The following is a 27,226-nucleotide window of genomic DNA, read 5'->3' on the forward strand; positions in this document are numbered from 1 at the left end:
CAGGTCATTGGGCCAGTCCCTGGTGATTTCCAGTGTGTTTCAGTGGCAGCGTCTATCAAGCAGTTGGTGATGACGAAGTCTGTGTGACTCTGGGAGGAAAGAGTCTTGGCCTGAATCAGCGGCTCCACCTTCTAGATAAAACAATCCCTCTGTCTGGCATGCAATTGCGAGCTTGCCGATATCAGGTGGATAATCCAAGAAGCAAGGTTTTTTTGTGTTTTTAGAGAGAGAAATCAGGCTCGGACTGGATGCTGAGGTGATGCAAAAGTGGCTGCACTGACACAAAGTTCGGTGACCTTAGCGTGGCATTGTTTTATTGTCCTTTTTTTCCCTCCCCTTTCTTTTTTTTGTTAAGTCTGGTCTGTTATGTGCAGTTTAGATCAGTCGTTTCACTGCAGAGCCCTTTCCAACACATAACAGACCTGGAAATGGCCACTCTAAGGATTTCACAATGACTTTTGTGGAAGGTAGAAGAGCTAAGCTTAAAGATCAAGCTAACATGCATAATGTCTTCAGACAGTTTTGCTAAAAGCCATCAAGGCCAACATTTTTTTTTTACTCCTGAAGATGAGTTCAAGAAAACAGATTTTTTTTTCAATGTTTCATCTTTTAAAAGGAGGAAATAATAATGGCTTAACAGCTACATCATTCTCGCACTTGTATTGCAGCTACCTTTGGTAAATCAATCGACAAGAACAACAGAAAACCCTGAAACATCCACTTCCTTTTATGTTCCCTGACTAGACTTTGCATTTTTCTTTTAGTCTTTAGCTAAGTTCTCCAAGCACAGGTTACCCTGTCGATAAATCTTCTCCCTCCAATGGCTTCCATGTTTGTCACATGCTTGCTCCGCATCACACATCCTCTAGCTCCAGTTTCGATCCACACCAAAGCCTTCAAACAGAGACTACTTCAATTAGATCAAAACAAACCAGCAAGGCAGAGAGGAAAAAACAGAGAAGGAAAACAAAAACCCAACATAAAACAGAAGGAAAGGACTCCATCCAGCCCTGGCAAAGAGGACACCAACAATGAGGGAAGATTGCAAAACAGCCACTGCCATTTGAACGTTAAGGGTTTCATCGCTGCATCATTTTAGAGACGAAGCCGACGATGGCGGAGGCGGGCTGATCTGGGTCCAGCTCAGCAAACAGGTGGCTGACATTGTCTGTTGTGCTTCCTTGTTTCCTTGCCACAAATCCAAAAAGCCTGAAAGCAAGAAAAACATATATTATACTTAAACAAAGGCAAATGACTCTGTTATCACAAGTCATTAGTCAGCAAGCAGTTTGACAGTCTACTTGTTACAAAAGTACTGTGCCAAAGTTAAAAACAAACAAACATGAATGCCTTTCATAACAAAAATATTCCAGTGTGCTTCAGTGACAGTGTCTATCAACAGGTCCAAATATAATTAAGGTGACCTTGAACAACTTCAAATTCATGCTGGGGCAAGCATCAAAAAAACATTTTGCTTTTGCAACTTTGGCAGTTGATATCCTCAGTTGCTAAATGCTTGCTAGGTGTGTTAAAAGAAGAGCCAGGCTTTTCTGAGACATTTTGATTGCATTAAACCAATGATGTCATCTATTTTTCACTAACTGAAGAAAAAACAGAGGGACAGAAGGAATAAGAGAAAGTGAAAACTCTCACTCTGATGTGGTGGATGAACATACAGCAATAAAAATTATTTGTGTGTGTGAAGTGCATTTCACACTCCTTAGTGTAGAAAGATCAAAAGTCTGATATTTGATTTTGTAACTTGAAATAAATGATTGTTATTTCTATGATACAGTGTTTTGTTTTTCAACTCATTTGAAGATTATCTGAGAATACACGTTTTAGCTTTCACCTTCACCACCATATTATTCTCTGTTTCATAGGTTGTTGTATCTCAGGCATGTTTGAGAAGATATTTTAAGGTGCAAATTTAAATTCTAAATTCACAACCCAAATAAAGTAATTAATTAAAAACATGAAAACTGTTAAAATCACAAAAACTATCATTTCTTAACTTTTACCTCAGGAGTTCCCATCAAACAGTGAGTTGACTTTTTTTGTTTTGTTTTAATAATGACACATTATTAATTAATAAATTATTATTAATCAAATGATCATACCTTAATCATAATATATATACATGCTTAGCCTTTATAAATGATAAAATGAGCATGTTATGAGCTTATTAAACAAGAATAAACATTTATATCTGTATTTAAATAAACTGCATACTAAGGAGGAGTATTGCTCTATAAATGATGAATTGAGCACTTACTTATTTTTTATTAATGTTTAGTAGTGTGTCATTATTATAAAGTTTGACCCCGTTTGGTTTCGTTTGCAAGCTGAGCGAGTGACTGTCGGTGAGTGTGATGCCCTGTGTGGACACTTTAAAGTGGACGGTGGTGGCAGCGGGCAGAGGGTTGGTTGACAGCGTCTGACTAATTGCCTTGGCAATTGCCTGAGGCCCAGTGAGCGATTCCATGTCCACAGAGTTGATGTAGAGAACATTGCACGCTAGAGGTAAACAATGGAAAAACACTGCTACATAAGAGAAGATCCTACAAAAAAAACAAAAAACAGTGTGCATGCAGTTTGTCTTAAAGTGATGGAAGCTGTAGTGAGGATAATTAAAAATGTATACAGTGAATAATGTTATGACACAAGTTATCATGCAACGCATATTTTTACATAACATGCATGAATTTCAAGTTTTTTCCGAGTTTTATTTAGTTGTAAAATTTGTTAACAGTGACTGAAACCCTCTGGGAAAGAGCACACTCATATTCAGTAAAATTCCATGATGAAGCAGAGCAGTGCAAACCAGTATTTACCATGGGCTTCCTCAGGAACCTTCTGGACTGTAAAGTAAGGATGACAAGGTTGTGTAAGCAAGTGATCTGATGTTTCTAAAAATAAAAAAAAAAGTTTTTTTCTTTTTCTTGAAATGCACAAATTGTCCATTCAGGGACCAGAACAGGCCTGATTCCATTAGTCTGTGCCACAACTGGTGACTGGCCAAACAGTTTCACATATATCTGATTATAAGCTGGTCTTTGTCATGCATGCGCAACATATCTGCAAAAGAACAGCACACGCTGACATCCAAATGCTGGATGTTAAACTCCTCATTGTGAGTAAAGTGACAAATTTTAAAGTAAACCACATGGGAACCGGCACTAAAACATTTGCAGCAAATCTAATCCCACATAAAATCACCATCATCCAGTTGAATATGGATATTTTAGGGAAGCAAACAAAAGCAAAGTGGCTAAAACTAAAGCTATCCAGAGTCCGGCGCAAGCCATATGCTAGCAGCCTCAGTATGAACCTCAGTATGCCTGCGGAATAAAAGCAGTTACGAAAAAAAATTTATGACAGAAGTGAAAAGGAAAAGGTGTTGATTTCATGTTGGCTGTTGAATTTATAAACATATAACTGTTTTGTTGTATGAATCTCTTGCAACTGGTTTTATTTGGCAAGCTGAAATATGTCAGGTAAAACTAGATATACAGGAAGTCATTTTAATTATCTGTATCTCTTTCCAGTAGGTTATTTTCAGTTACTTCTGTGAGACAATACCCGGTAACTTACTGTAGTTTTGGGGGAAAATTTTGTAAGTTTAAAAATTTCTATTATTGCTATATAATTTAGAATATTGCATTGAAGAAAATGTGATTTTGTTGTCATTTTTAGTTTTAAGAAAGAAACCAGAATTTAAAAAAATGGTATTGGCACATCACACTTAAAAAAAAGAACTAAAAAATTGGAAATTGGAACAGGCCAAGAAAATTGCAATTGGTGCATCTCTACTTTTCACAAAGAGTTAGTTTTTGTAGAATCATAATTTATCCCTTTTTTCTTCTAGTAGACTTCAGTGACACTTACCCGCTCCCTGCTTAAGAAGTTCAACAACTGGATCAGTTGGTGTGGTGAGTTCTAGTGCCTCTTCATTTGGGTCTGGAGAGACCGAATAGAGTAGATGTTATATTTTTGCATCTGAATACAATTACTTGCAGCAAATAAATTGTAAAGTGTAAAATAAAATTGACATTTTTATCAAAAACATGGAAGTACCTATCAATAATTTGGTTTGTACTAAAAGTCTGAGTGGATTCCCGTTCCATAAAATGTTAAAGAAACTAAGAAAGTAGAGTTAAAAAAACAAGAGTTACCTTTGGTGGGGATCATCAGTTTGCATGGCAAAGCCAGTGGGGTCATTGAGTGTTGGTACACCAAAGCAGAAAGACAGCCTACAAACAGAAAGCAATGGTCTCTCTGTCAGACTGGATCAGTCTGATATTAAATTAAATTTCAACCTGTGATTTTGATGTTGCAAACAGAAAAAAAACACCAGCAGAAACTCACCAAAATAGGGTTCATTGGGACAGCCCTTCAGGCGGACACCTTTGGGGTTTGTCTCAATCAGGAAGTGCCGCACTAGCTCGTTAGTCATGTCACCAACTAAAAGAAAGACATACTCAGCTGATCCAGCTGTTGGAGAAGGCAGATGTTTCACAAGCAAGCCAAGAGCAGAGTGCGGGAAGCCTTTACCTTTTTTGTTCTGCTGGACAGTTGGTGGTGGGCAAGCCACCTTCATAGCCAGACCATAGGCCCCTCTGAAAGAGTGGCTGTCCCTTATGACGAAAGCCCCAGGCTCCCTGTCCTTCAGCAAACTGATGGCTACAAGAAGAAGATGAGGAGAATAAAAAGAAAAGCAATGATGAGAGGATGAGCAGCTGAAATTGGTTGAAGTTCCTGACTCTCACCTTGCTCTCTGGAGATGTCTGGCTTGTACCAGTACTTGGAGGTGTCCTGGACAAACTTGACATTCATCTTGATGTCAGGATAACCGTCTGTTTGAATGAAATTAGGTGAAGAAAATCAGTGATATTTAGCCCATGAGGTTCATGAAAGGTATTAAAAAAAAAAGTTCCCTTTTACCGTATATAGACTTGGAGACGTCTGGGAGAGTGTGTGTCCCAGACAGGTTAGGCGTGCTGCTAACACTGATCGGTATTGGCATCAGGTTCTTGTTCTCCATTCTGTCTGCATCTCCACTGGACATGTGTCGCTTTTCTGGCAGCTGTGGGGAGACTGGGAAAGCAGGCGTGGCAGGCTGATGGATGCCCCCCTGGCGAGAGGCAGCGCCCAGCTCATCAGGCGTACTGTGTCCACTCGTTGCCGTGCGGCGCCCCATCAGAGGGCTAGGTGGCACACCGGCAGCTGCTGTTTTAGGGTTTCGGCCAATCAGAGGACTTGAAGGAACACCAGATGGAGGTGGGTGCCTGCCCAGCAAGGGGCTGGCTTGACCCAGGCGTCTCTGCAGTGCAGGGCTCGGAGGAGTATTGGTGGCCACTGTGCGGTGGAGGGTGTTAGGGCTGCCGGGGACTGTGTGGACGCCCATAATGTTGACCTGAGATCCGTCTGGGGAAGCAGATCTGTGGGGGTGAATAGAGGCGGGGCTGTGTGGGACGGCATCTGAAGAACTAGTTCTTCTTCTACAATCATAAAAGTGAGAAAAGGTATGTTATTGTATTTTTGTACCTGATCCTTACACCGAACATTAAATGTGATAAGGATGCTCAAGCTGACTTGATGTTGACATTTCAGCACTTATTCCAGTTCGTAAAATACATCTTGTGGATGATATCGGCAGCTCATATCTAAGTAACCTCAATGAAAATTACCCCACTGTATAATGTTATTATTATTATTTTAAAAGCATTATTAGGTCTTTTGGTTGGTTCGTCGCCCTCTGAAAGGATCCTAAACATGAACATATTGTATCAGTTTCGGGGGTGGGGTTTGGGTTTTTGTTAAATAGTGGCATTGAATATGCATTCATTTTTGTCTGTATCTGTGTGGATAGTTATTTATTATAATCTGATTGCCATTTTGAATTGAATCTGCAATTTTGACTCTATTTAGCTGTTTATGTGGATTAAATATAGATAGAAAACAGAGTGACTCCATCTGTGCTCAGTCTTTGATACTAAATTAATAAGGCTATTGAACTTTTGTTCAACTGCTCGCCAATGCAATGATGATGCTAATCTGTAAGTTCAACGAGAAAGATCTGTAATCACTTATATGCTTGCTTTCCTGGATGTTTGGCTGCTAATCTATTCTCAGCATCACTTTCACTTCTCTACAGCATCATACTGAATGATGACACCATTGCTTTAGTCCAGTGATTCCCAAAGTGTGAGCTGGAGCCCCCTAGTGAGCTGTGATAGTACTGCAGGTGGGTGCATTAATAACAGAAATTCAGTTTGAGGTACTGGTTTTATTTCTATCACTGCTGGGATAATGCTGCGATACATCATATACAGGCCACATGAAATGTGACTGGTGATTGTTCTCTAATGAAAGACATTATACACAGGAAGTGATGTGGAATTTCTCAGTGTAAATCCTTACAAGCAAAGTCTTGAATATTTAGGCTCTGTCATGTCTTAAATACTTTTCGTTATGTTATTATGCTAACACAGCACTCAGACTGCTGGTTTACTTGTGGTTTTTAGAAGTAGATGCTAGGACTCTCCATGATGCACTAAGCACTTCTTTTTCACTCACCTCTCTTCAAACACAGTGTGTTTATATGCATCTACAGCATGTTATTAAATGTTTTCTTCTCTTTTCTATCTTTTCTGTTTTGTCCTCATGTCTCTATGCTCTCATTTCTTTCCTCTGTGTCCTCACACACTCTATAACTTGTCTGGCCCCTCCCTGAGCGTGGTTCTGTCAAAGCTCTCTTCCTTTTAAAAGGGAGTTCTTCCTCCCCACTGTCGCCAAGTGCTTGCTCAGTTAACCTGAATATCTAATTTGGGTCTCCAAGCTATCTATATGCATGAAATGAAGTACTTTCACAGCAGTATGTCCCCATATGTGTCAATGTATTAGAACCGGAAACTTTTATTTTAATTTAAAATTTGGGCTTTTCACGCTCCAGTTGCGAAATCACTTTATTTTAACCTCAATCACAAGGGTTCTTCAGAAACTTTCAGCATCATACTCCGTAAATGACATCCTGGATATGAGTATAAAAAAAAGAAAAGTAACATTTGCTTAATATGTATAAAAAACATGTACAGGCTAAAATTTTTATCCAAGAAAAATAAGTGACAGAAGACTCACCCATCAGTGCTGTGGATGGGACTGCTGGAGGAGAGAGGAGCATTCAAAGGTTGTACCCTGGAGTCGCCAAAACCTCGATTATCTGCGTGTTAAAACAGACACACACATACATGTGTACGGTCAGATCGGTTTTTGGTGCATCACGCAACAGTTGGATGCCCTGAACGAAACAAGACAAATCAGTTAACAGGCATCAGAAGCTTGGAAAAGGCGAAACTGACAGAAACAGGAAATTAATCAAACATCAATCATCATAAAACAAAGACAAATCCATGTATAGTCGAGCACAGAAATATCAAATATGGGTTTGGTGGTGCCACAAAAAGTAAGCTTACCTTGTTCTCCAGTATTAGAATGAAAGTCTGACCACAAGAAGAAAAAAGAAGCAGACACCAACAGAAGAAGAGAGGGTGTGTGGAAAAGGAGGAGAGAAGAGAGATGCACTTGAGCTCAGAGCAAGAACTGTTAGCGTCGAAGCATTTGCAGGAACAATTCTACACACTAGAGGGCAGCAAAGTATTAAAGCAACCTTCTACTCAGTCAGCTACAGTATGACATAGTGCAGGGATTCTGTGCACTGTACACTTCTGTATAATTATCACTGGATGGCTAAAGTGCTTTTAGTCAAATCTAATTATGATTTGGGAGATTCAAATTCTTTGGATGCAAATACTGAAAACCTGAATGTTGTACCATGAACTGAATATCATTTTGTATACATCATCTGTAGTATATATACTGTCAGTTCTAAATGAAGACAAATATATTTAATGCTGGTAAACTGACCTGCTGCACCCTGCTGATGAGGCTTCAATCCCAGCGGTGACACAGGAGTCTTGCTCAAATCTGGAGGAGAGCGAGCTACGAGAAAGAAAGAGATTCAAAAGATTCTTAAAAATTTTGTATTTGCAAAACTTTCTCATTAGTGATGACATATGAGAATACGTAATAATGTACCCTGACTAATACAAGGAATGAAAGCACAGAGGTTTTCCCTTTTGCAAAAGTATGATGCAACATGGAAATTCATCAGATGGTGGATTTACATGTACGAATATGTAACACTTGAAGGCTCATAGGTGTCAAACTCTGGCCTGCGGGCCAATTTTGGCCCGCAGCCTAATTACATGGTAATTGCATGGTAAAGGGTAAAGGTGGGCAAATATGAATGTTTGTGCAAAAGAACACCTTCTTATTAGAACACTTGTGAGTTCAGGACTAATGACAGGAGAGAGGACTCTGGGGTTCCCAAATATCAGTATCACACAGACTGTCTGAACACGGAGGTCAGTGCTATAACTGAATTGAGTACATATATTTTGGGGGCAGTGGTTGGTGAGATGACTTGTAAGTTTGATTGTTTTGACTATAAAAACACACCTGGTTTGATGGAGGCAGTGAAAAGGACAGATCTCTTTTTCAGTGTTGTTGATAGGATTATAATTTAATGTTAATAGCTTAAATATATCCTATGTTATCCCAAACCTGGAGAGTTTTTCAAAGATTATAAAATACACCTAAGTCCACATTACTTTATATTTAATTGCACCAACATGGCCAAAGAATAAAATGACAAAAAGCAAAAGGATGGAAAGATAGAAAGATAAAAAGCAGAAGTAATAAAGATTGTTTCTTTCAGCCCTCACTGAGTTTCTTCTCTTGACCTCTACATTTGCATTTGAAAGAAATCACTAACAACATGGAAAATCCTTCTTTTGATTCGTTTGTCGGCTGTGAAGTCACGCAACCCCTATTAGTTGCTCTTTCCCAATAACCTCAGGCTTCATGTCTGTGTCTTTCTTTGATATATTTGAAGTGCATTGATGACAGAAATTTAAAGAAATCAAATAGCTGTTGAATTTAATTAAAAATATGGAGACCAAAATTACATTCCTAGAAGACCACCCATATGGAAAGGATATATATACATCTTATAAAGTTTGTATCTGTCTTGTATGAAACTTGTATGAAAAGCATACAAGGGTGAAAACACATATAAGGTCCCTTGAAAAATTATATAATGAAACTTGTATGTTTTGGATACTTACTAAAAAAATATATGAAAGTAATGAGAAAGTGGCCACTTTAATGAGTAAATCATATGTTTTTACTATTTCTTTTCCGTATGGGCAATGTTGGACGAGGAGTGCACAGAACAGACATAATAATGAGTGTTTAAGAAAGACTTTTATAGTCTGTTTCTTTCCTTGAAACTTTGTTCTCTCTTCTCCCTCGACAATACTGATGGGTTGAGTGAATGACAGAGCCTGCCTATGCAAATCATTTCTGTCAAACATCTCATAGCTTTGACACTTTGGGTATTCACAGCTCGCAACACTCTTTGAAACAAAACAATGATGGATCAGGTCTTCGTCTGGACCCTGCTCCTCCTGAGCTTTTCTGGAACTTCTAGCAAGTACAGTGGGGCAAAAAAGTATTTAGTCAGCCACCGATTGTGCAAGTTCCCCCACCTAAAATGATGACAGAGGTCAGTAATTTGCACCAGAGGTACACTTCAACTGTGAGAGACAGAATGTGAAAAAAAAATCCATGAATCCACATGGTAGGATTTGTAAAGAATTTATTCGTAAACCAGGGTGGAAAATAAGTATTTGGTCAATAACAAAAATACAACTCAATACTTTGTAACATAACCTTTGTTGGCAATAACAGAGGTCAAACGTTTACTATAGGTCTTTACCAGGTTTGCACACACAGTAGCTGGTATTTTGGCCCATTCCTCCATGCAGATCTTCTCGAGAGCAGTGATGTTTTGGGGCTGTCGCCGAGCAACACGGACTTTCAACTCCCGCCACAGATTTTCTATGGGGTTGAGGTCTGGAGACTGGCTAGGCCACTCCAGGACTTTCAAATGCTTCTTACGGAGCCACTCCTTTGTTGCCCGGGCGGTGTGTTTTGGATCATTGTCATGTTGGAAGACCCAGCCTCGTTTCATCTTCAAAGTTCTCACTGATGGAAGGAGGTTTTGGCTCAAAATCTCACGATACATGGCCCCATTCATTCTGTCCTTAACACGGATCAGTCGTCCTGTCCCCTTGGCAGAAAAACAGCCCCATAGCATGATGTTTCCACCCCCATGCTTCACAGTAGGTATGGTGTTCTTGGGATGCAACTCAGTATTCTTCTTCCTCCAAACACGACGAGTTGAGTTTATACCAAAAAGTTCTACTTTGGTTTCATCTGACCACATGACATTCTCCCAATCCTCTGCTGTATCATCCATGTGCTCTCTGGCAAACTTCAGACGGGCCTGGACATGCACTGGCTTCAGCAGCGGAACACGTCTGGCACTGCGGGATTTGATTCCCTGCCGTTGTAGTGTGTTACTGATGGTGACCTTTGTTACTGTGGTCCCAGCTCTCTGCAGGTCATTCACCAGGTCCCCCCGTGTGGTTCTGGGATCTTTGCTCACCGTTCTCATGATCATTTTGACCCCACGGGATGAGATCTTGCGTGGAGCCCCAGATCGAGGGAGATTATCAGTGGTCTTGTATGTCTTCCATTTTCTGATGATTGCTCCCACAGTTGATTTTTTCACACCAAGCTGCTTGCCTATTGTAGATTCACTCTTCCCAGTCTGGTGCAGGTCTACAATACTTTTCCTGGTGTCCTTCAAAAGCTCTTTGGTCTTGGCCATGGCGGAGTTTGGAGTCTGACTGTTTGAGGCTGTGGACAGGTGTCTTTTATACAGATGATGAGTTCAAACAGGTGCCATTCATACAGGTAACGAGTGGGGGACAGAAAAGCTTCTTACAGACGACGTTACAGGTCTGTGAGAGCCAGAGATTTTCCTTGTTTGAGGTGACCAAATACTTATTTTCCACCCTGATTTACAAATAAATTCTTTACAAATCCTACCATGTGGATTCATGGATATTTTTTTTCACATTCTGTCTCTCACAGTTGAAGTGTACCTCTGGTGCAAATTACTGACCTCTGTCATCATTTTAAGTGGGGGAACTTGCACAATCGGTGGCTGACTAAATACTTTTTTGCCCCACTGTATATTTACATTGAGGAGAAAATGCCTTGGGATAAAGCTTTAAGTTACTGTCAGCAGAAATACACAGACTTGGCCCCGGTCAGTAATGAACGGGATAACCTCAAGCTTCAGGAGCTCTCTCACAATCTCAATGACTACATCTGGTTAGGACTGCTGAGGAATCTCTCAGACAAAAACAAGTGGCTGTGGTCAGGAGGTGGACAGGTGACTGAGCTTTGCTGGAAACAGGATCAACCTGAAAACCGACCCAATGAAGACTATGGACTTTTTGATAACAAAAAATGGCGTGATGCACATGCAGACCATATCAACCCTGTCTTCTGCTACAGCACAGTAGTGGTGGAAGAGGAAAAGACTTGGGAGGAAGCTCTGGAGTACTGCAGGGAGCACCATGATGACCTGGCCAGTGTGGCATCAGAAACTGAGATGCTGCTGATCCAGAAAGAGCTGAATAAATATCACACCACTAAACATGTCTGGATTGGTTTGCGCTTCTTATCTAAGGACTGGATCTGGGTGGATGGGCAGGAGATGGACTACGAAGCCTGGGATGAAGGGGGAAAACCATTGTGTCCGCAGGCTAAGATGAAGTGTGCAGCCTTACAGAAGACAAGAGGGTGTCTGAGTAGTTGGAGGGCTCATGACTGTGAGAAGAGACTCAGTTTTATTTGCTACTGAGCTGTTTCCATTGCAAAATCATTTAAAGCCTTTATTTACTGTAGTTTGGTTGTTTATCTTTTTTTTCTTCTATTTTATTTGGAGTTTGTTCTTTGCTGTGTATTTGTTTCATTTATATATAATGAAAACAAAATTACTTAATTTAAACTTCAGCCTCTGTTCACAATTCAGTGTTTTCCAGCAGCCTTTCTTGTGCATTTTTTAATAAAGAAATAAATGTAATTTAGATTCAGACCAACAATTTCTATCTAATGTCTTAGACAGAGTGAGCCTATGTGTGTTGTGGCTATGACTAGGGGATGGAGAATATGGAATATGGAATAAATTCTCACCTCCACCACCTCCAAAGGTGGAACTGTTGGCAAACCTGTCTGTTTCATTGTCCTGAAACGTCTCTCGGTAGCTGTGCATTGGACCCTGAAAGAGATGATCAAGGCACACAGATATGGAGTTATGTCAGGAAGTATAAAAGAAAAGTATAATTAGTCTACAGAAAAATCAACGCAGCTTGACTTGATTAGAGTCAAGACACAATATCATGACAGAGTAATTAATAAGCTAAAAATAATTTAAAAAAAAGAGAAAAATCAAACTAGAATGGATCAACCAAAAAGACATGAAAGCTAAAACCTGCCTCTCTTTAATGGTTTTTGCCCAGAACTTTAGATTGACTAGCAGACATGCCTGAGGGGTTGTACAAGTTCCTACACCATGAGCATATGGGACACATAAAACAGAGCAAGACCACGAAGATATTTAAAAACAAGTAAAAGAAATTAAAATATGGAAAGTGCAGGAACATCAGTGTACTGTGTTATTCCTCCTCTGCAGCGTTCGCAGTCAGCTGTGGGTACTTTACAAAAGTTTTGCGTCATCACATCAGTCAGCTCTGCTTGATATAAAAGCATGCGTAAGTTTCTCTGTCTCACTCAGAGCAAGCAGAGTTTGAAGTTCAAGCACATTTTTCCGCAGATAAGAGAAACAGAACAGAAAGTTAAAATCCAAATCAGCAGTCACTGCTAGTTTGTTGCTTGGTTGGGGTAGGTCTGAAGTCAGAACTTTTATGAACAATAAACAGTCGAGAGCTCGATGTTTTACTGTAGCTCACCTCATGCTGAAGGGGAAATTGTTTAGGACTCTTTTCCATAATACCAGGATAGGCCCAAAGCTGGGCATGAAGTATGACTGTTTGCTTCCTCCTGCACCACCCCAATTAAAAACATGTCGCTATATGTCGCTATAGCCCCTTCGTGCATAAAATGAAACTACTTCAGTGCAAATATGAACTTATCGGCTAATAATAGCTACTTGCGGAACTATCAGAAGCAACATTTCTAATGGCACAATAGAATTTAAAAAGCAAATAGGAGAGAGAGCAGAGACATCTGTCAACTATGTAACATGTGTTGACATTGGATAGGTTGTCCACCAGAGGGCACTCTGCAACTTCCCTTTGGGCAGTGCACAGCCTGCTGACCAGTGCAGAGTCAGGCAGAGGGTAAATGAATAACTACACATAACAAATATGACCAGCTGATGCTGGTATTGGTCTTGAAAATCCTACAACAGTCAGCCTCTAGGATTTATCATGATTTTCAGTGGGGACAAAATTAGTGACAAAATCATGTGCTCGTGGCTTAACCATAAAATCAAGTGCTGTACCTCTCTGGGTCTTCCTCCTGGGTTGAGAGCAAGATTGTTGGAAAAATCTGGTGAATCCACTGCTGACGTACTATCATGGCCGCTCTGGTACTGTCCCTCACTCGTGGTCCGACGCCTGCCCGTCTCCTGTGTCACTTCTGGGGTCATCCCTCTGGAACGAACTCCTGTATCCCCCAAAATATTTGAGTATGAGGAATCATCAAATCATTATACCCTTTTTTAATATCTTTTTATGTTGCTTGTGTAGTCCCGGGATATTTGTTCAAAGATGTATCAGCTAAAGAGAAAGCATCCTATCAATATAAAAGGGCAGCATCATTCCCTCTTTAAGAGAGACAGAGCCAGTGAGAAAGATTCTCAATGTTTAAAAACGTGGCTGCAAGTAATAAGAAAGCAGTGGGAAAGGACAAATAATTGGGAAAATGATGAGGAAGCAGAGAAAGTTTCTAGAAATGCAAGACAAATAAAATGAAACAAAGACAGAATTTAAAGGTGGGGTAAAGTGGACAAACCAGAGAAGGAATAGGAGCGATGGCGGTCAGATTGTTGTGGTGTCATGCTTTCACTGATGCCCCGAATACGAGCGTTGTACTCTGTTTCCGGGGAGGGATGTCAAGTGGTGGAAGGGAGGCAGCAGGTGAAGGTAGAGGAGGAGGAGGAGAGTGAGTGCAGAGGAAGAAGCAGTGGAGGGTAGGGTTTCCATACAGTGAAGAGATGGGTTGAATGGAAAAGGAAAAGAAAAGTCAGAGCAGAAATGGATAAATAAAAGTATTCTCCAAATGAGATGACACGCAAGCCCCTAGCTAAAAAAGGAACTTACATTTTTGTTCCACTGGGAGGCACTTTAGAGCTTCCAAATCATTTCAAAGAAAATCGTGCATGCCGACATTGCATGGAAGCTGGGATCTCTGAATGCCTGGCTATTCTTACTCTCACCTCATTTCCACTCTCAGCAGCTCTGCACAGCTCTCTGAGTCAGAGAAGCTAACTTTATGAGTAAGGCTTATTCCTCTAATACAACACCCTGTAATGGATCGGTTATAGAAACTGCACCGCTGGCATTCTACTTGGTTCTTAAGATTACAGAGACTTCAAGATAATGCGTAAATTGTGTTAGCCATTTTGGATATATAAGTTTTGTTGAATATCATTTTCAGAATATCAAAAGTGTTTTAGGCTATATCATATGCTACAAATCTGCTTTACATCTTTATGCTTATTTATTTGCTCATTAGTTTCAGGCAAATCATCCATAATGTTCCCTGAACCTCCAAAACAGAGCATCGCTAATGACTGTATTAACCTGCTCTTTGAGTCCCCTTTAGGGGCTACAACATGCCACCATCAGTCCAACAACCCACAAATACTGACATATGTGTGTTTGTGCAATCTTTTCCTTGAAAACAAGAATAGCAAAAAACGATTTCACATATTCTTTTTTAAACCTTAAAAAACTTGGAAACTTTGAAGCTAATCCATAATAGACGTAATAGATAATCAACTGTAAAAGAATTAATTTATGCACAAAAAAACAAAGAACAGCATAATATCCTGCAACAGTTACAAGTCCAGTACCACTCACTCTGTCCCTTCCTTATTCATACACTAACTCCAGACAATATCTTGAAGCCTTACCTGCAATACGGTGTGCTACCAGGCCTTCCAAGTTTAGCGTCTCCTCCTCTGCATCTTGTTCTCTGGGCAACGATGAAGAAGATGTGTCCTTGGGCTGTGGAGTTACAGTGGGAAGGGGTGAAGATGAGGCACTATAGCCTGGATACGGAGACGAGCCCTGCAGTTCTGGGGAGTGTGATGTGCCACTGCTTGGGTGGGAGTTCATGGGCTTCACTGGGGTCTGCTGATTGAAATTAGAATCAGTGGTGTAATGAAGGGGTGCATGGCGAGTATGGAGGTAGGGCTCAGGAGTGTGTGTTGGGGTGATATTTTGGTGTTGGTAGCCAGCATTGGGCCTCTGGGGAGAATGCACTGGAGACTCCATAACTGGGCTCTGGCTGACTCTCCCAGATGAGCGATGGGGCTGATGAATGCCGTCGCCAATTGATCCAGAGCTGTTGTAGCCATGGATAGCAGAGTCTGCTTGGTATGATGGCCTGGCCAGGGTCTGGGAGAATGGCACCTGGGATGAATTGAGGCTGTTCTCACCAGGGGGCGCACTGTGGGACTTAGACATGTGAGAGTTGATTGGGTCTAGGTCAAGCATCAGCATATTTAGTGCCTCGATTGACTGCTCAATGTCACGCTGTGAAGCTGAGGTGGGAAAGTGGGGCAAGCTATGAGTTGACTGAAGAGGAGGACCAAATGGATCGTCTGGTAGACTATGCTGATGCCAGGCACTGAGACCTCGTTGTACAGCATCCCGGCTACTGGTGCTCCTCTCAGGGGCCCTGGGCATAAGTTTTGGGGTGGTCTCAGGGCTGCTGGCAGGTGGGTTCCCAAAGGACTGTGAACGATACATCCCTCCTCCATTTTGATAATTGTTGTAACCCCCCTGTGGCGATGGTGAGTCCACGGATCTCTCTTGCATCGCTGTAGGAGTTCGTACTCCATGCACCGGCATCTCGCTTCTATCAAGGTATGGCTCGTCGTTCTGGCCACTGACAGGAGTCTGTGATTGGTAGTACAAGTCAGCTGGTGTTGCTTGGCCCTCAAGGGATGAGATGGTGCCCAAACTGTCCACACTGTTGCCCTCTTGACTATTAGGCAGCTCGTCGTCGAGAATATCTGTCTCACGCTCCTCTGTTGAAGGAGCGCCCACTAACCTGGTGTGGCTCCCGTTGACATGCACCTGTGCAGGAACTAAGTGTCGTACTCCTCCTCCTGGACAGGTAGATGTAGGCAGGTAGGCTTGCCGCTTAGTTGGTGCCTCAAGGCCACTCAGAAGTTGGTCGAGCTCTCTTTTTTCTTGCGGACTGAGTGGTGGGTGAGTTGCTGTTGGATTGTTGTGGCTCACAGCACTCTGCACAGACTGGCTTTGCTCATCTGTGCGATCAGTCTTGATCGATGCGGTAGAATTGCCTGAGTCACTGCTCACAGACAGGGTATGGTCGACAGCAGGGAGGGAAGTGTGGCCTGCCACAGGAAGGGTGTGGTCAGTAGTTTGCAGGGGATGGTTGGTGTGCTGCAATGGGTTCTCGTTAGTCAAGGGGTTTTCACGGACTGGGAGGCCATTGACTGTGACAACTCCCTCCAGGGAGTCTTTTTTCCGGATTTGGGCATAAAGACTTCCATCAAGTGGGCCCTGGGTATGAACAACATCTGAAAGAGAGAAAGAGTACACAATATAGTAAACAACATACTAAAATTATGAAACAGCTCTCAACTCTAAAGTTCATGAAATGGAATTAACACAATTAAAAAAATACTTTCATTTAAATAATTTTGTGTTTAGGAAAAAACTGTTTACGTTAAGGTTAATGGGCCCCAATCATCAAGTCATTTTTTTGTATGGGACTGGATCCCTGACACCACAAACATAGTGACCCCCCTCTGCACTCAACTCGTTTGATTCTCAGCTGCAGCATGCTGCCCAGCCACCAGCAACACAACCCCTGCAGCTCTATTAATAGCCAATTTTCAGATCTTAAAGCCCCTGTCACGTTGCGTCAGTGCAGGCCCACATGGTCTGACGTTAACATGGGTGGGTTCTGCACAACACACCGAAACAACTGGTCTGTGTCAGCCAAAGGGAAAAGGAGTCATGCCAGTTTGAAACCCCAGAGTTGGACTATGAGAGGAGCTGTCGTCTTTAGGTTGATTTCTTGCTGCTGAATCATGCTTGCAAAACAAAACCAGAGTAATTGCGTACATATTGTGCAATGCTATGAATAAAAGTAGCCACCTAACGCTTTACAAGAATGTGCAAACCATGTATGGGTGGACATATTATTATCATTTATTTTGTGGTGTTTATCACTTATAGCAAATCAGACAAGGTAATATTTCATCTGAACCAAACAAGTAAACTAAATTCCTTTGGTCTGGCTATGGTTGGTCTGGTTGGGTGTTAAAACAGTTTCAACTATTCAGCTCAAACTTTACACTGTTAGCTAAAATGCATCATAATTTCCTCGTAATAAACAAACTTTAATTAACTGATAGCTAGAGCTTTACCAATACCTATATTTTGTGATTTAAAAATCAGGTGATATTTTTTCCTATCAGATATACAAAACAGATACAGATTTCCATAACACACACCAAGCAATATAATACAACAATACAGTTTAAAAATAAACCTGCTTTATTGTGTATTACTTGTCTATGCTCGGCCTGACTCTGCTCAGATCAGCTGGTTGTTGTGCTTGTAGTCTTCCAAAAATGTGTTGCCAACAGGGAAGTTGCATCCATAGGTACATCGATACTTACTGAGCGTAACACTCCGCTAAGACGATTGAATTATTAAATTGAGATTTTTAGCTAGCTATTGTTATATTCGGCTGACAATTTCGACTGTTTAGCCATACCATTTGCAAACACAAGTTTACTTTCACATTAACCGAACTAATCTTTTCAAGCACCCCCTGGCTACTACAGAGATATCACTTGGAGGTTTTCTTCCCGTTCACCTCTTACATGAACACCAAAGATAGGTCTTATGCCATATGCTCCAATATTTTATCCATATAATAAATACACAGTCTAATTGTATTTTAAACTGTATTTTAAAAAGTTAAGATAAGCTGTTTAAAAATGTAGTTTTACACCAGCAACAAATCATTCTGTGGTACTACCAACATATTTACAAGAAGGAAAGTCATGCGACAGCAGTGGCTTTCAGTATCTAAGTGTGCATATGCAGAGTGATACACAACATATACAGAAGCATGGCTCATATGTAGGGTGTTCCAAATTGAGCGACCCCTGGGGACAGATGGTGAATCACTCAGACCTCAGCTATTTCCAAACCCATGTCAACAACAGCTCACGGCCACAGTAGCAACAAGAATGAGAGGACAGGGGACGAAGCCATAATCACAGTTTGTCCCTGTGGTTGCTTTTAGTGTTGGCACATTATGAAAGCATAATTCCAGGTTTACAGTTACATTTTGTTTGGACTTGCGGAATTACTCCAAAGCCTTACGCATAAAGATTTAAGCCAAAATAATGAATCTTTTTGTTCTTGCCAGCAATATATACACTTTAAATATTCATGTTTCTTATATTAAGTTTCTTCAAGTTCTAAAACCCATATTTATATTTTAAATCAAACTCATGTAAACATCCTTACCTGTAGATCAAACTTCCAATTTTTTTTTTCTGTGATGATTAAGTAAAAAAATCAGGAAAGATTAAATATTTCCTTTTCAAAACAGTGATTCCGTTTCAATCTACAATTCGGAAGTCCTTTCGGAGTCTCTCAGTGACTAAACCTTCTGCCTCTGAGCTTCTTCTCTCACTCCCCCTGTCCTCTCTGATTCATGTCACCCGACATGTGCTCTTCTGGAGCGAGGTGGGGCTGTACCACTGAAACACCCGCAAGGGGTGAGTTGGCACTCTGGGATGATCACTGAGCGTTCCCGGCAGCGGGGGAGGAACTCCACCAATGTCACCACCTCTACCTCCACCCATGTGCCTGGAAAAAAAAACCTACAACTCCTGCACCATCTGTCTGCCTGGTAATGCCATTAGGGGGATCCCTTTACTGTGCATCTCACTCACTCCCCCACATCCTAAACTTTAAATCCTTAATAAGTGGGAGGTTCTATTGTTTAAAAGAATCCCATAAACTCTATTAATTATATTAGAACCATAAGACTTTTCAGAGATCGGTTGTGCATATTTTCCACCAGCTGAGCTCTCGGGTCTTTTCCTCCTTCTGACCTTTAACAGAATAGAAAATGCCTTTGTTCTGGTTGATAAAACATGCTCTTTTAGACTTGACTAAGCCACGATGGCACTTTTCCAGCTGCAATTTAACCCCATAGTGATTGTAAATCATCGGAACAAACACTGCCATTTGCCATGTTATGGCTCAGATAGGACAAACTAAAAACGCACAGAGCAGCAGCATCTGGGTAACAGTGTAGTATCAGCTTCCAGTGGATCAAAAATCTAACAGACCCACAAATACCTAATTTGGTCTCGCCAACTAACAGATGTTAAATGAGCCAGTGGGATAAAATTACAAAAGTGAAACCAGTCTCTGACTCACAGGGTGATTGTTTCTGTAGTGAATTTGATCTTTTTAAAGATGGTTTGGGGTATTTTTATTTTTGGTATTTTTTGTTTTTAACTTGTTTAGATGTCACATTGAAGAGAACAGAACCAAAGAATTTGAGACTTTCACTACATTTTTACACTCGTCCCAGACTCACGCTGGTATGTGCAAACATTGGGAGACAAACATTAAGCGGTATGCATATCTGCTCCAGATGTAGCGTAAAGGAAGAGGGGTAGACTAGTGTTAAAAGAGCTTGACCTTCATCTGGAATACCAAGGGATGAGCATGCTGCAAATAACCAGCCTGCCAGAGTTCCCTTCAGCCAGGCAATGATCATTGTTTCTGTTTCAGAATATGCAAGTTCTGCTAAACCTGAGATGTTTTTGGGAATCTGTCATATAGAAAATTTACTGTTTTCACTACTGTCTTGCAAGAATGAAAGTTTTCAGACAATCTGACCTGCCATCTCCTGGCCAGTATGGGAAGACACAGGATCCAGAGCACTCCTCACTCATTTCTCCAAGATGCAAGCAACGTCTGACAGAATAATAGGATTTCATGCATTGGCTGAAAACGTGTCACATGTTTTAGGCAGTCAGCTATCAATTTCGGGATGTCAGAGCTTCTATCATCAGAAAAGTCCAGCAATTATGTGATATTATAAGACCGTTATAGTTACTATAACATTCATATAACATCATTACTGCCTGAGAGAAGGGCATTAATACAAGAATATATGGATTTTTTTATGTTTGCAAGATTTAGAAATATGAATAGCCAAACTTATCAGAAGCTACTTAAGTCTCAGCACTGGCCAAAGGACTAAAAATGACATGTCCTAGATTTGACTTTGCTTATGAAATACGGACATAGTAATACATTTAATGTCCAACTATGCCAACAGTCAAAAGATATATCATGTGCCAGCCTGGTGCCTATCGTAGAACTGTCAATGTTAGGGAGCAGAGCTCCAGTGTGGTATTTAATCCAGTGACCATTATTATGAATGACACAAACAAGCAGCTCTCCAGCTGCATAGAACAAATTGCTTTCTTATAGTGTCGATAAATAGCTGCAGTGGGCCTCAAATTAGATTGGTTGAGTCACCAAGCCTTGGCTAACACAAATAGCTTACAGCTTGCTTCTTACACCAGTTAACAAGTATAACATGCCATTCCTTCTGCTGCAAAAGGACAATGCCATGCCATCACTACTACTATTTTTAATATGTAGATGAAGCCAAATCAGCTCAAAGAAATATTTGAACATATTGAAGCAAGAAAAAAAAGCTTTTGACTTTGTCAGAGTCTTTCAGTCTCTCTTACTCACACACTCTGACTCAAACCTGTGCCTGTGCATGCTTTGTATTCCCTCAAGTAACAGGTGCTGTCCTTTTTCACGAAAGTGCCAGAGGCATTACTCATGTTGTGTTGCACGTGGACACGCATACATCCACACGTAGCACCTGGCTCTGAGCTGTATTCTCTGAAGTGTTCACTTGAGTGTCTCATTGCTACATCACAGCCTTGGAAACAATTAAAAAGCCATTTAAACACCTGCGTCCAATAGCTTATTATAAATAGACAACGTGCTACACAAACTGTTATTGCCGTATCCATCCAGCTGGGATGGAGATTACACACATTGTTAGTACATTCAGGATTAGCAGACAGGTTGATTGAAGTGTCCCATTTGCCAACATACCTATATCTCAATTAAAACATAGTTAGCATATCATTTGATACTGTATACTGTCAACATGTCATATGTACAATACTTCTGTTCCAACATGTATTGTTTTTTTTCTTACAAAACAAAAATAATTTAGTTATCCAGCATGTTCTCTGTAGTCATGATTCATTTAAGTAGAGTTCAAACTTGATTTGTTGGCATAGTGATAGAATATTGGTCAATTTGTTCATATTGAATGTAATTTTTATACAGATGTTACAGTTTTCTATGTAAATTACTGACTATACAAAATGACACAGATTCCCAGCTGTGCCGTGGTGTTCAAGGGTTGCAACCTTAAGATAAGCTGAACACGCCTAAAGGGCAGACCGTGACCTTCTAAAATATAGGAGCCATTTTTTCAAAATAGACAGATTTAAATATAGAAGCACATTTAAAGTTTACGTGCAAGATTAAATGGACCCATATGGCGTGTCACCCACCCACTGGGGCGATCGTGGCTCAAGAGTTAGGAGTTCGCCTTGTAATCGGAAGGTTGCCGGTTCGAGCCCCGGCTCGGACAGTCTCGGTCGTTGTGTCCTTGGGCAAGACACTTCACCCGTTGCCTACTGGTGGTGGTCAGAGGGCCCGGTGGCGCCAGTGTCCGGCAGCCTCGCCTCTGTCAGTGCGCCCCAGGGTGGCTGTGGCTACAATGTAGCTTGCCATCACCAGTGTGTGAATGTGTGTGTGTGTGAATGGGTGGATGACTGGATATGTAAAGCGCTTTGGGGTCCTTAGGGACTAGTAAAAGCGCTATATAAATACAGGCCATTTACCATTTACTTAGAGAAGAGGCGTGAAATTATAGCTTTCGTGGACACAGATAATGTTACCTCTTCAATGAAGGTCTTTTTGAAATTGGGAGTGTGTCTGCCTAACAGTTAGCTTTGTCAACTGTGAAAACATTTTCACTCTGTTTTGCAACAGGAAGCATTGTAACTCACATTTTAAATGTTTCTATTTTCTGTGTAATACAATAGTTTTAGAATTCTAAGGTGTACATTTTATTGGTAATTTAATGTATTAAATATAATTGACTTTATTTTAGCTGTAGAATAAGTTCAAAGACATACAGTGAAGTTTTTACATTACTCTATGCACACTGTGGTGTAATTACATCGCTGCTGATTCCACAGGAATTAAGAGCTTCTGTTTTTAAACAAAATGGACTTGATTAATTGATCATCAGTGTGAAGTGAGGAGTTTTGGCAGTTTGCTGGATGGGAGCATTCAGGTGTGTAAACACAATGCCGCAGTCGTTCCAGGAGTGGATGTTCCATCAAGGTCAGACAATGCTCAGAAAAACTGCAAAGAAACTCAAGAGCTACACCTCAGACTCTACAGGTTTCAGTTAGCATGCTGAATGTGAAAGTTCATGAGGGTAAAATTTGAAAAAGGCTGAACAAGTGTGTTTAGTATGGTTTCCAGGAAAAACACCTTATTTTAAAAATGACAGTTTGTTTTAGGTTATCACAGGTGAATCTTTACAAACCCAATGACTTCTAGAACAATGTCCTTTGGACAGATTAGACAAAAGTGCAGACAAACCCAGCACATGTGCACAAAAGACCTCATCATCAACTCTCAAGAATGGTGGTGGAGGGGTGATGATTGTTTTACAGTCACAGGACCTGTGTAACTTGCATTAGACCATGAACTCCACTGTATAGCAAAGTGTTCTAGAGCAGCGGTCCCCAACCTTTTTCGCGCCACGGACCGGTTCATGCCCGACAATATTTTCACGGACCGGCCTTTATGGTGTTGCGGATAAATACAACAAAATAAAACTAGTACCGGTACCGTAAAAAAGAAGATTTATTCATAACACACATGAAAAGACCCAGGAAAACCGAGTTAACGATAAAAATGATAACAAAATAACGCTCAAAACTGATAAAAACCCTGAAAACTATACATTTCACACCTGAGCCGCAACTCTCGCGGCCCGGTACCAAACGACTCACGGACCAGTACCGCTCCGAGGCCCGGGGGTTGGGGACCGCTGGTCTAGAGTCAAATGTGAGGCCATTTGTCCCAATGGCGAAAGCTTGGCTGGGTCATGTAACAGGACAATGATCTCAAGCGCAGCAGCACACCTACCACAGAATGGCAGAATGAAGGTATCAAAATTGTCCAGTCAAAGCACAGACCTCAGTGTGATTAAAATAATGTGGCAGGATCTTATGAAACCTGTGCATGAACGATTGCCTGCAAATATCATTGAACTGACGCCAATGTAAATAAGAGTGAGCCAAAATTCCTCCAAAATAATGTGAAAGTCATGCACATAAAACAATCACTTCAAAGTGCAATAATTTTGCTAAAGGTGGTTCTATAAGCTAGTGAATCGCTATGCACATTTTTTACTTGACTATATTAAATGATCCAATAAGATCATGACTGGCAACAAAGCTTTGAACGTACAGAGGCAGGCCTGCACATGCACAAACATCTATATACATACATGCGGTGATGTCAGCAACTCATCCAATGTCTCACAGGAGGATGTGACATTCACCTTCACAGCTTTCATACCACTGTGACGACGGCAAGTCTGCATGCCACCAGAGGGTGACTGGGTTTGACTGACAAATGACTGACTTGCCCTAAAGAGCTGTGTTCATGTGTGTGAGCGTGAGATATATGTTAGAAGAGGGGGCTCAAAACAGGGTGATATTGCAAATAAACTCTTTATTGTGCATCAATTTCAGTTATGGAATCATTCATTTTAAGACATATACGTGTGTTTTTTTTATTGAAAATTCCTGAAAAAATACAAATCTATTAAAGCCAAGCTGAGCTATTTTACTTTTCTAAAAACAAAAATTTCAGCCACGTCCTGGACTTCACAGCAGAAAATTAGAGAGAAAGTGAGACAGGATGATGTGACAGTCCATCAGTGAAAAGGTGTCATGGTTGGCGTATCAGTGACTGGCACAAGGAAAACTGTCGCCTCCATGGTTTTATATTTGCCATGTCTGTCTCTCGGTCTATCTGTCACTGTCCGGCTGTCACAGTTTGAATTGAGGTGATGCGTCTGTATCAGTGTCTGTCTCTGAGATTACTTTCAGGGTGATGTCATCCATCTGTCTCTCTGTCATCTGAGTAACTGTCATAAAAAGCTGTGTCTGACCGTCTGCCAGCAGCATCTGATTCATGTCAACTCATTTTTATTCATGCAAGAGAAGAACTGTCAGATCAAGCTGGAGATTGGAAGATATGGGATTTCTTGTTAAGCTAAACCTCAAAGAACCATTTTTACCATTTTGGGGTGAAGCTCGGTGTAAAATAAGGGCGATAACAATAATAGGAGGCCATGAAGTACCATTATTGCAAATTTGTGTTGCAACGTGGGTCCATCTGTACAAAAATGTCATTAGCAGGGATTTAAAGTGTGAATTTATTTTTCAATGTTTCAGTGTGCTGTTTTGTTTTTGTGTCACTATAAGACTGGACTCCCACACGCACCACCACACATTTCCTATATTCCTATAATTTGTAATCTTTATAATCTTTATAATCTCTTCTGCTATTTGCACATTCTTTACTGTAAATTAATGTAAAGTTAATTTGTAAATTTTGTAGTAAACTGTAAATTGTAAATATTGTAAAACTTTTCTTCTGTCATTTAATGGTCGGGCATTGTACAGCTACAAGCATTTCACCCCCATGTCATACTGTGTATGGTTGTGTGTGTGTGACAAATAAAATTTGAATTTGAATTCTACAGTATAATTGATCACCTGTTCTAGTTGCTGCAGGAGAAAAAGACAGGAGCTCTGAATACCAGTAACAAGTAAAAGTTAAAATATCCAAATCTTTATTCCCAATCTAGAGGTCGCATGCAGAAGAGGAACACTGCTGAAAGGCAAGTTCCAGTAAACATGCACAAGGCCGCACAAAGAGCAATAACACTAGAAATCATGAAAATGTAGAATTTAAACTTGAAATGCACAACAACGTTTGGAAAGGTAGAAGAGGAAATGAAAGTGGCGAGAAGAAAAGCAAAAATAGGAAGCAGAAACTGCTTAAGCACAACAAGGTAGTGAGCAGTTACAAAATAACAAGTGTCATTAAGTAACAGTAATTTTTTTAAGTAACAGTAACATAATACATTACTGTTATTACATTTACTGTTATTACATTTAGTAATTACATAACAATTAACAGGTAAATATTGCTTTCTGGGTAATTTAAGAAAAGTAACGTGTGGTAATTTTGAGAGAAAATTTTGAAGCTGTACCAATCAAATGTGTGCATCCAATCTTACAAGGAGATTGCTTCTGATTGGGTCATTTCCAAACTCTTCCCAGCTTTCGACAAAACTAAATAAGTTATGACTGGATCTCATCACTCCAGAACATTTTCATCTCCTTTTTATTCCTTTCATCACAGTTTTTGTGCTCGAGAGTTTTTACTTAGCTATTGTCTTGTTTTTGTCAAAAAATAAAAGGTTGGCGGGAGAAAATTTGGTCAGCAAAATTAACACTGGAGTAGTGCAGCCGATTACGTTCTCTGGCATGCAATTAAGTAACTTTCAAGAAAAGTAATGAGTAATGTGTAATATCCAACCAAACATCCATCCATCCAGTTCAGGGTCAAGGGCAAAAGATTGTCAAAGGCTGTTTGTCCTGAAATGTAATGTTTTCCTAGGCTTCATCATCCTGTCACATGCCTCTAAAGCAAAATGCTGCATGTCAGGGCATTCAAATGTGACAGCAACAGGTCCCAATAAAGCGTCAGTATGTGATGAGCAGAACATCAGAATTAGAATCACACCAGCATATCTGGCGTGCCTGTCTCTGGACGTGGCGTGCTCTGCTAACTGCCACACGTGACATCATCAAGACATCATCATCTGCATGCTGTCTGCACAGGTGCCGGTCTGTCATCCCCTGACTCTGTCAGAGCTTTCCACGACCATATTTACCTCTGCTGCATTCCTATAGCACCAATATACAAATGTGGGGTTTTTTTCTGTTTTTTATGACACATTTCTTAATATTTGACAACTTAACATGAGTAAAATGTATGTTAAATACTGGATACTAACAGTCATAAATGAGCCTGCGTTGACCAAAGCTGTTTGAAAAATGGGAAAAAGCAGGGTGGCAGACAGCGAGAATTTATATAAAGCTACACGGAGACATCGAGGCAGACAGTAGGAGAAAGGAGGCATTAAGAGATGGGGACACGCTCAGCAGGGTTTCCATTGCTGGGATTTGAACCTGCTGCCACCGCTCACCGTGCTGTCAGCAAGAAGTCTAACTAGAAGCATTATGCGGTCATGCGAGGCACACACATGCAGGCTGCTTTTAAAATACCCCACTGCGCTCCATGTCTCAGGGTTTTATCTCTGCAAACGTTTAATGTGTACAGTAGATCTGTCAGTAAATGTTCTCAATTCAATTATATAGCTTAATTTTTTGTAATTAGGCTTTTTAATGATAAAAAATGGCAATGACTGAGGAAAAAAACACCACCACCAGTGTCTGTCTGTCACTGGAGCGACACAGAATGCAGAAGCTGGGTTTCCGTTAGGATAACAGGCAGGGAGGTTACTATCAGCCTACAGTACCACACACTGTGTTTGTCCAAGTCAGAACAGCTGTTTGGTGTCGGCCTGTGTGCTTCAGACACACCGCTGCCCGCTCAAGCAGAGAGAGAATGATTAAGTCGAGTCTAATTAGGGATCATCTGTCAATGAGTATCTGCTGAGCAACTGAAGGTAAGTCAGACTCAACAGTTTAATCTCGCGTAACAGTTTTTAAACAGATCTTGAAATATAATTTTGTATAATTTTGTATCAT

The 27,226-nt window shown here is 40.7% G+C and overlaps 1 protein-coding gene across 1 annotated transcript in view; it reads right to left on the bottom strand.

Moving 5' to 3' along the window:
• Positions 1-1,079: 1,079 nt before the first annotated feature.
• Positions 1,080-27,226, bottom strand: part of tns1a (tensin 1a) — a gene marked incomplete at its 3' end in the record, with an annotated part of 120,580 nt that continues 94,433 nt past the window's right edge. Inside the window, exons 18-32 of the mRNA XM_082525346.1 lie at positions 15,140-16,780; positions 13,505-13,668; positions 12,175-12,259; positions 7,927-8,001; positions 7,476-7,502; positions 7,141-7,222; positions 4,945-5,501; positions 4,770-4,856; positions 4,555-4,683; positions 4,369-4,464; positions 4,176-4,253; positions 3,889-3,960; positions 2,835-2,861; positions 2,343-2,517; positions 1,080-1,209 (exon numbers count right to left, since the gene is read on the bottom strand). Of these exons, the coding sequence (XP_082381472.1) occupies positions 1,080-1,209; positions 2,343-2,517; positions 2,835-2,861; positions 3,889-3,960; positions 4,176-4,253; positions 4,369-4,464; positions 4,555-4,683; positions 4,770-4,856; positions 4,945-5,501; positions 7,141-7,222; positions 7,476-7,502; positions 7,927-8,001; positions 12,175-12,259; positions 13,505-13,668; positions 15,140-16,780 (3,425 nt within the window). The remainder of the gene's footprint in view (positions 1,210-2,342; positions 2,518-2,834; positions 2,862-3,888; positions 3,961-4,175; positions 4,254-4,368; positions 4,465-4,554; positions 4,684-4,769; positions 4,857-4,944; positions 5,502-7,140; positions 7,223-7,475; positions 7,503-7,926; positions 8,002-12,174; positions 12,260-13,504; positions 13,669-15,139; positions 16,781-27,226) is intronic.

Source organism: Aulonocara stuartgranti, assembly GCF_965226115.1.
Source record: "Aulonocara stuartgranti genome assembly, chromosome: 23".
Lineage (NCBI taxonomy): Eukaryota > Metazoa > Chordata > Actinopteri > Cichliformes > Cichlidae > Aulonocara > Aulonocara stuartgranti.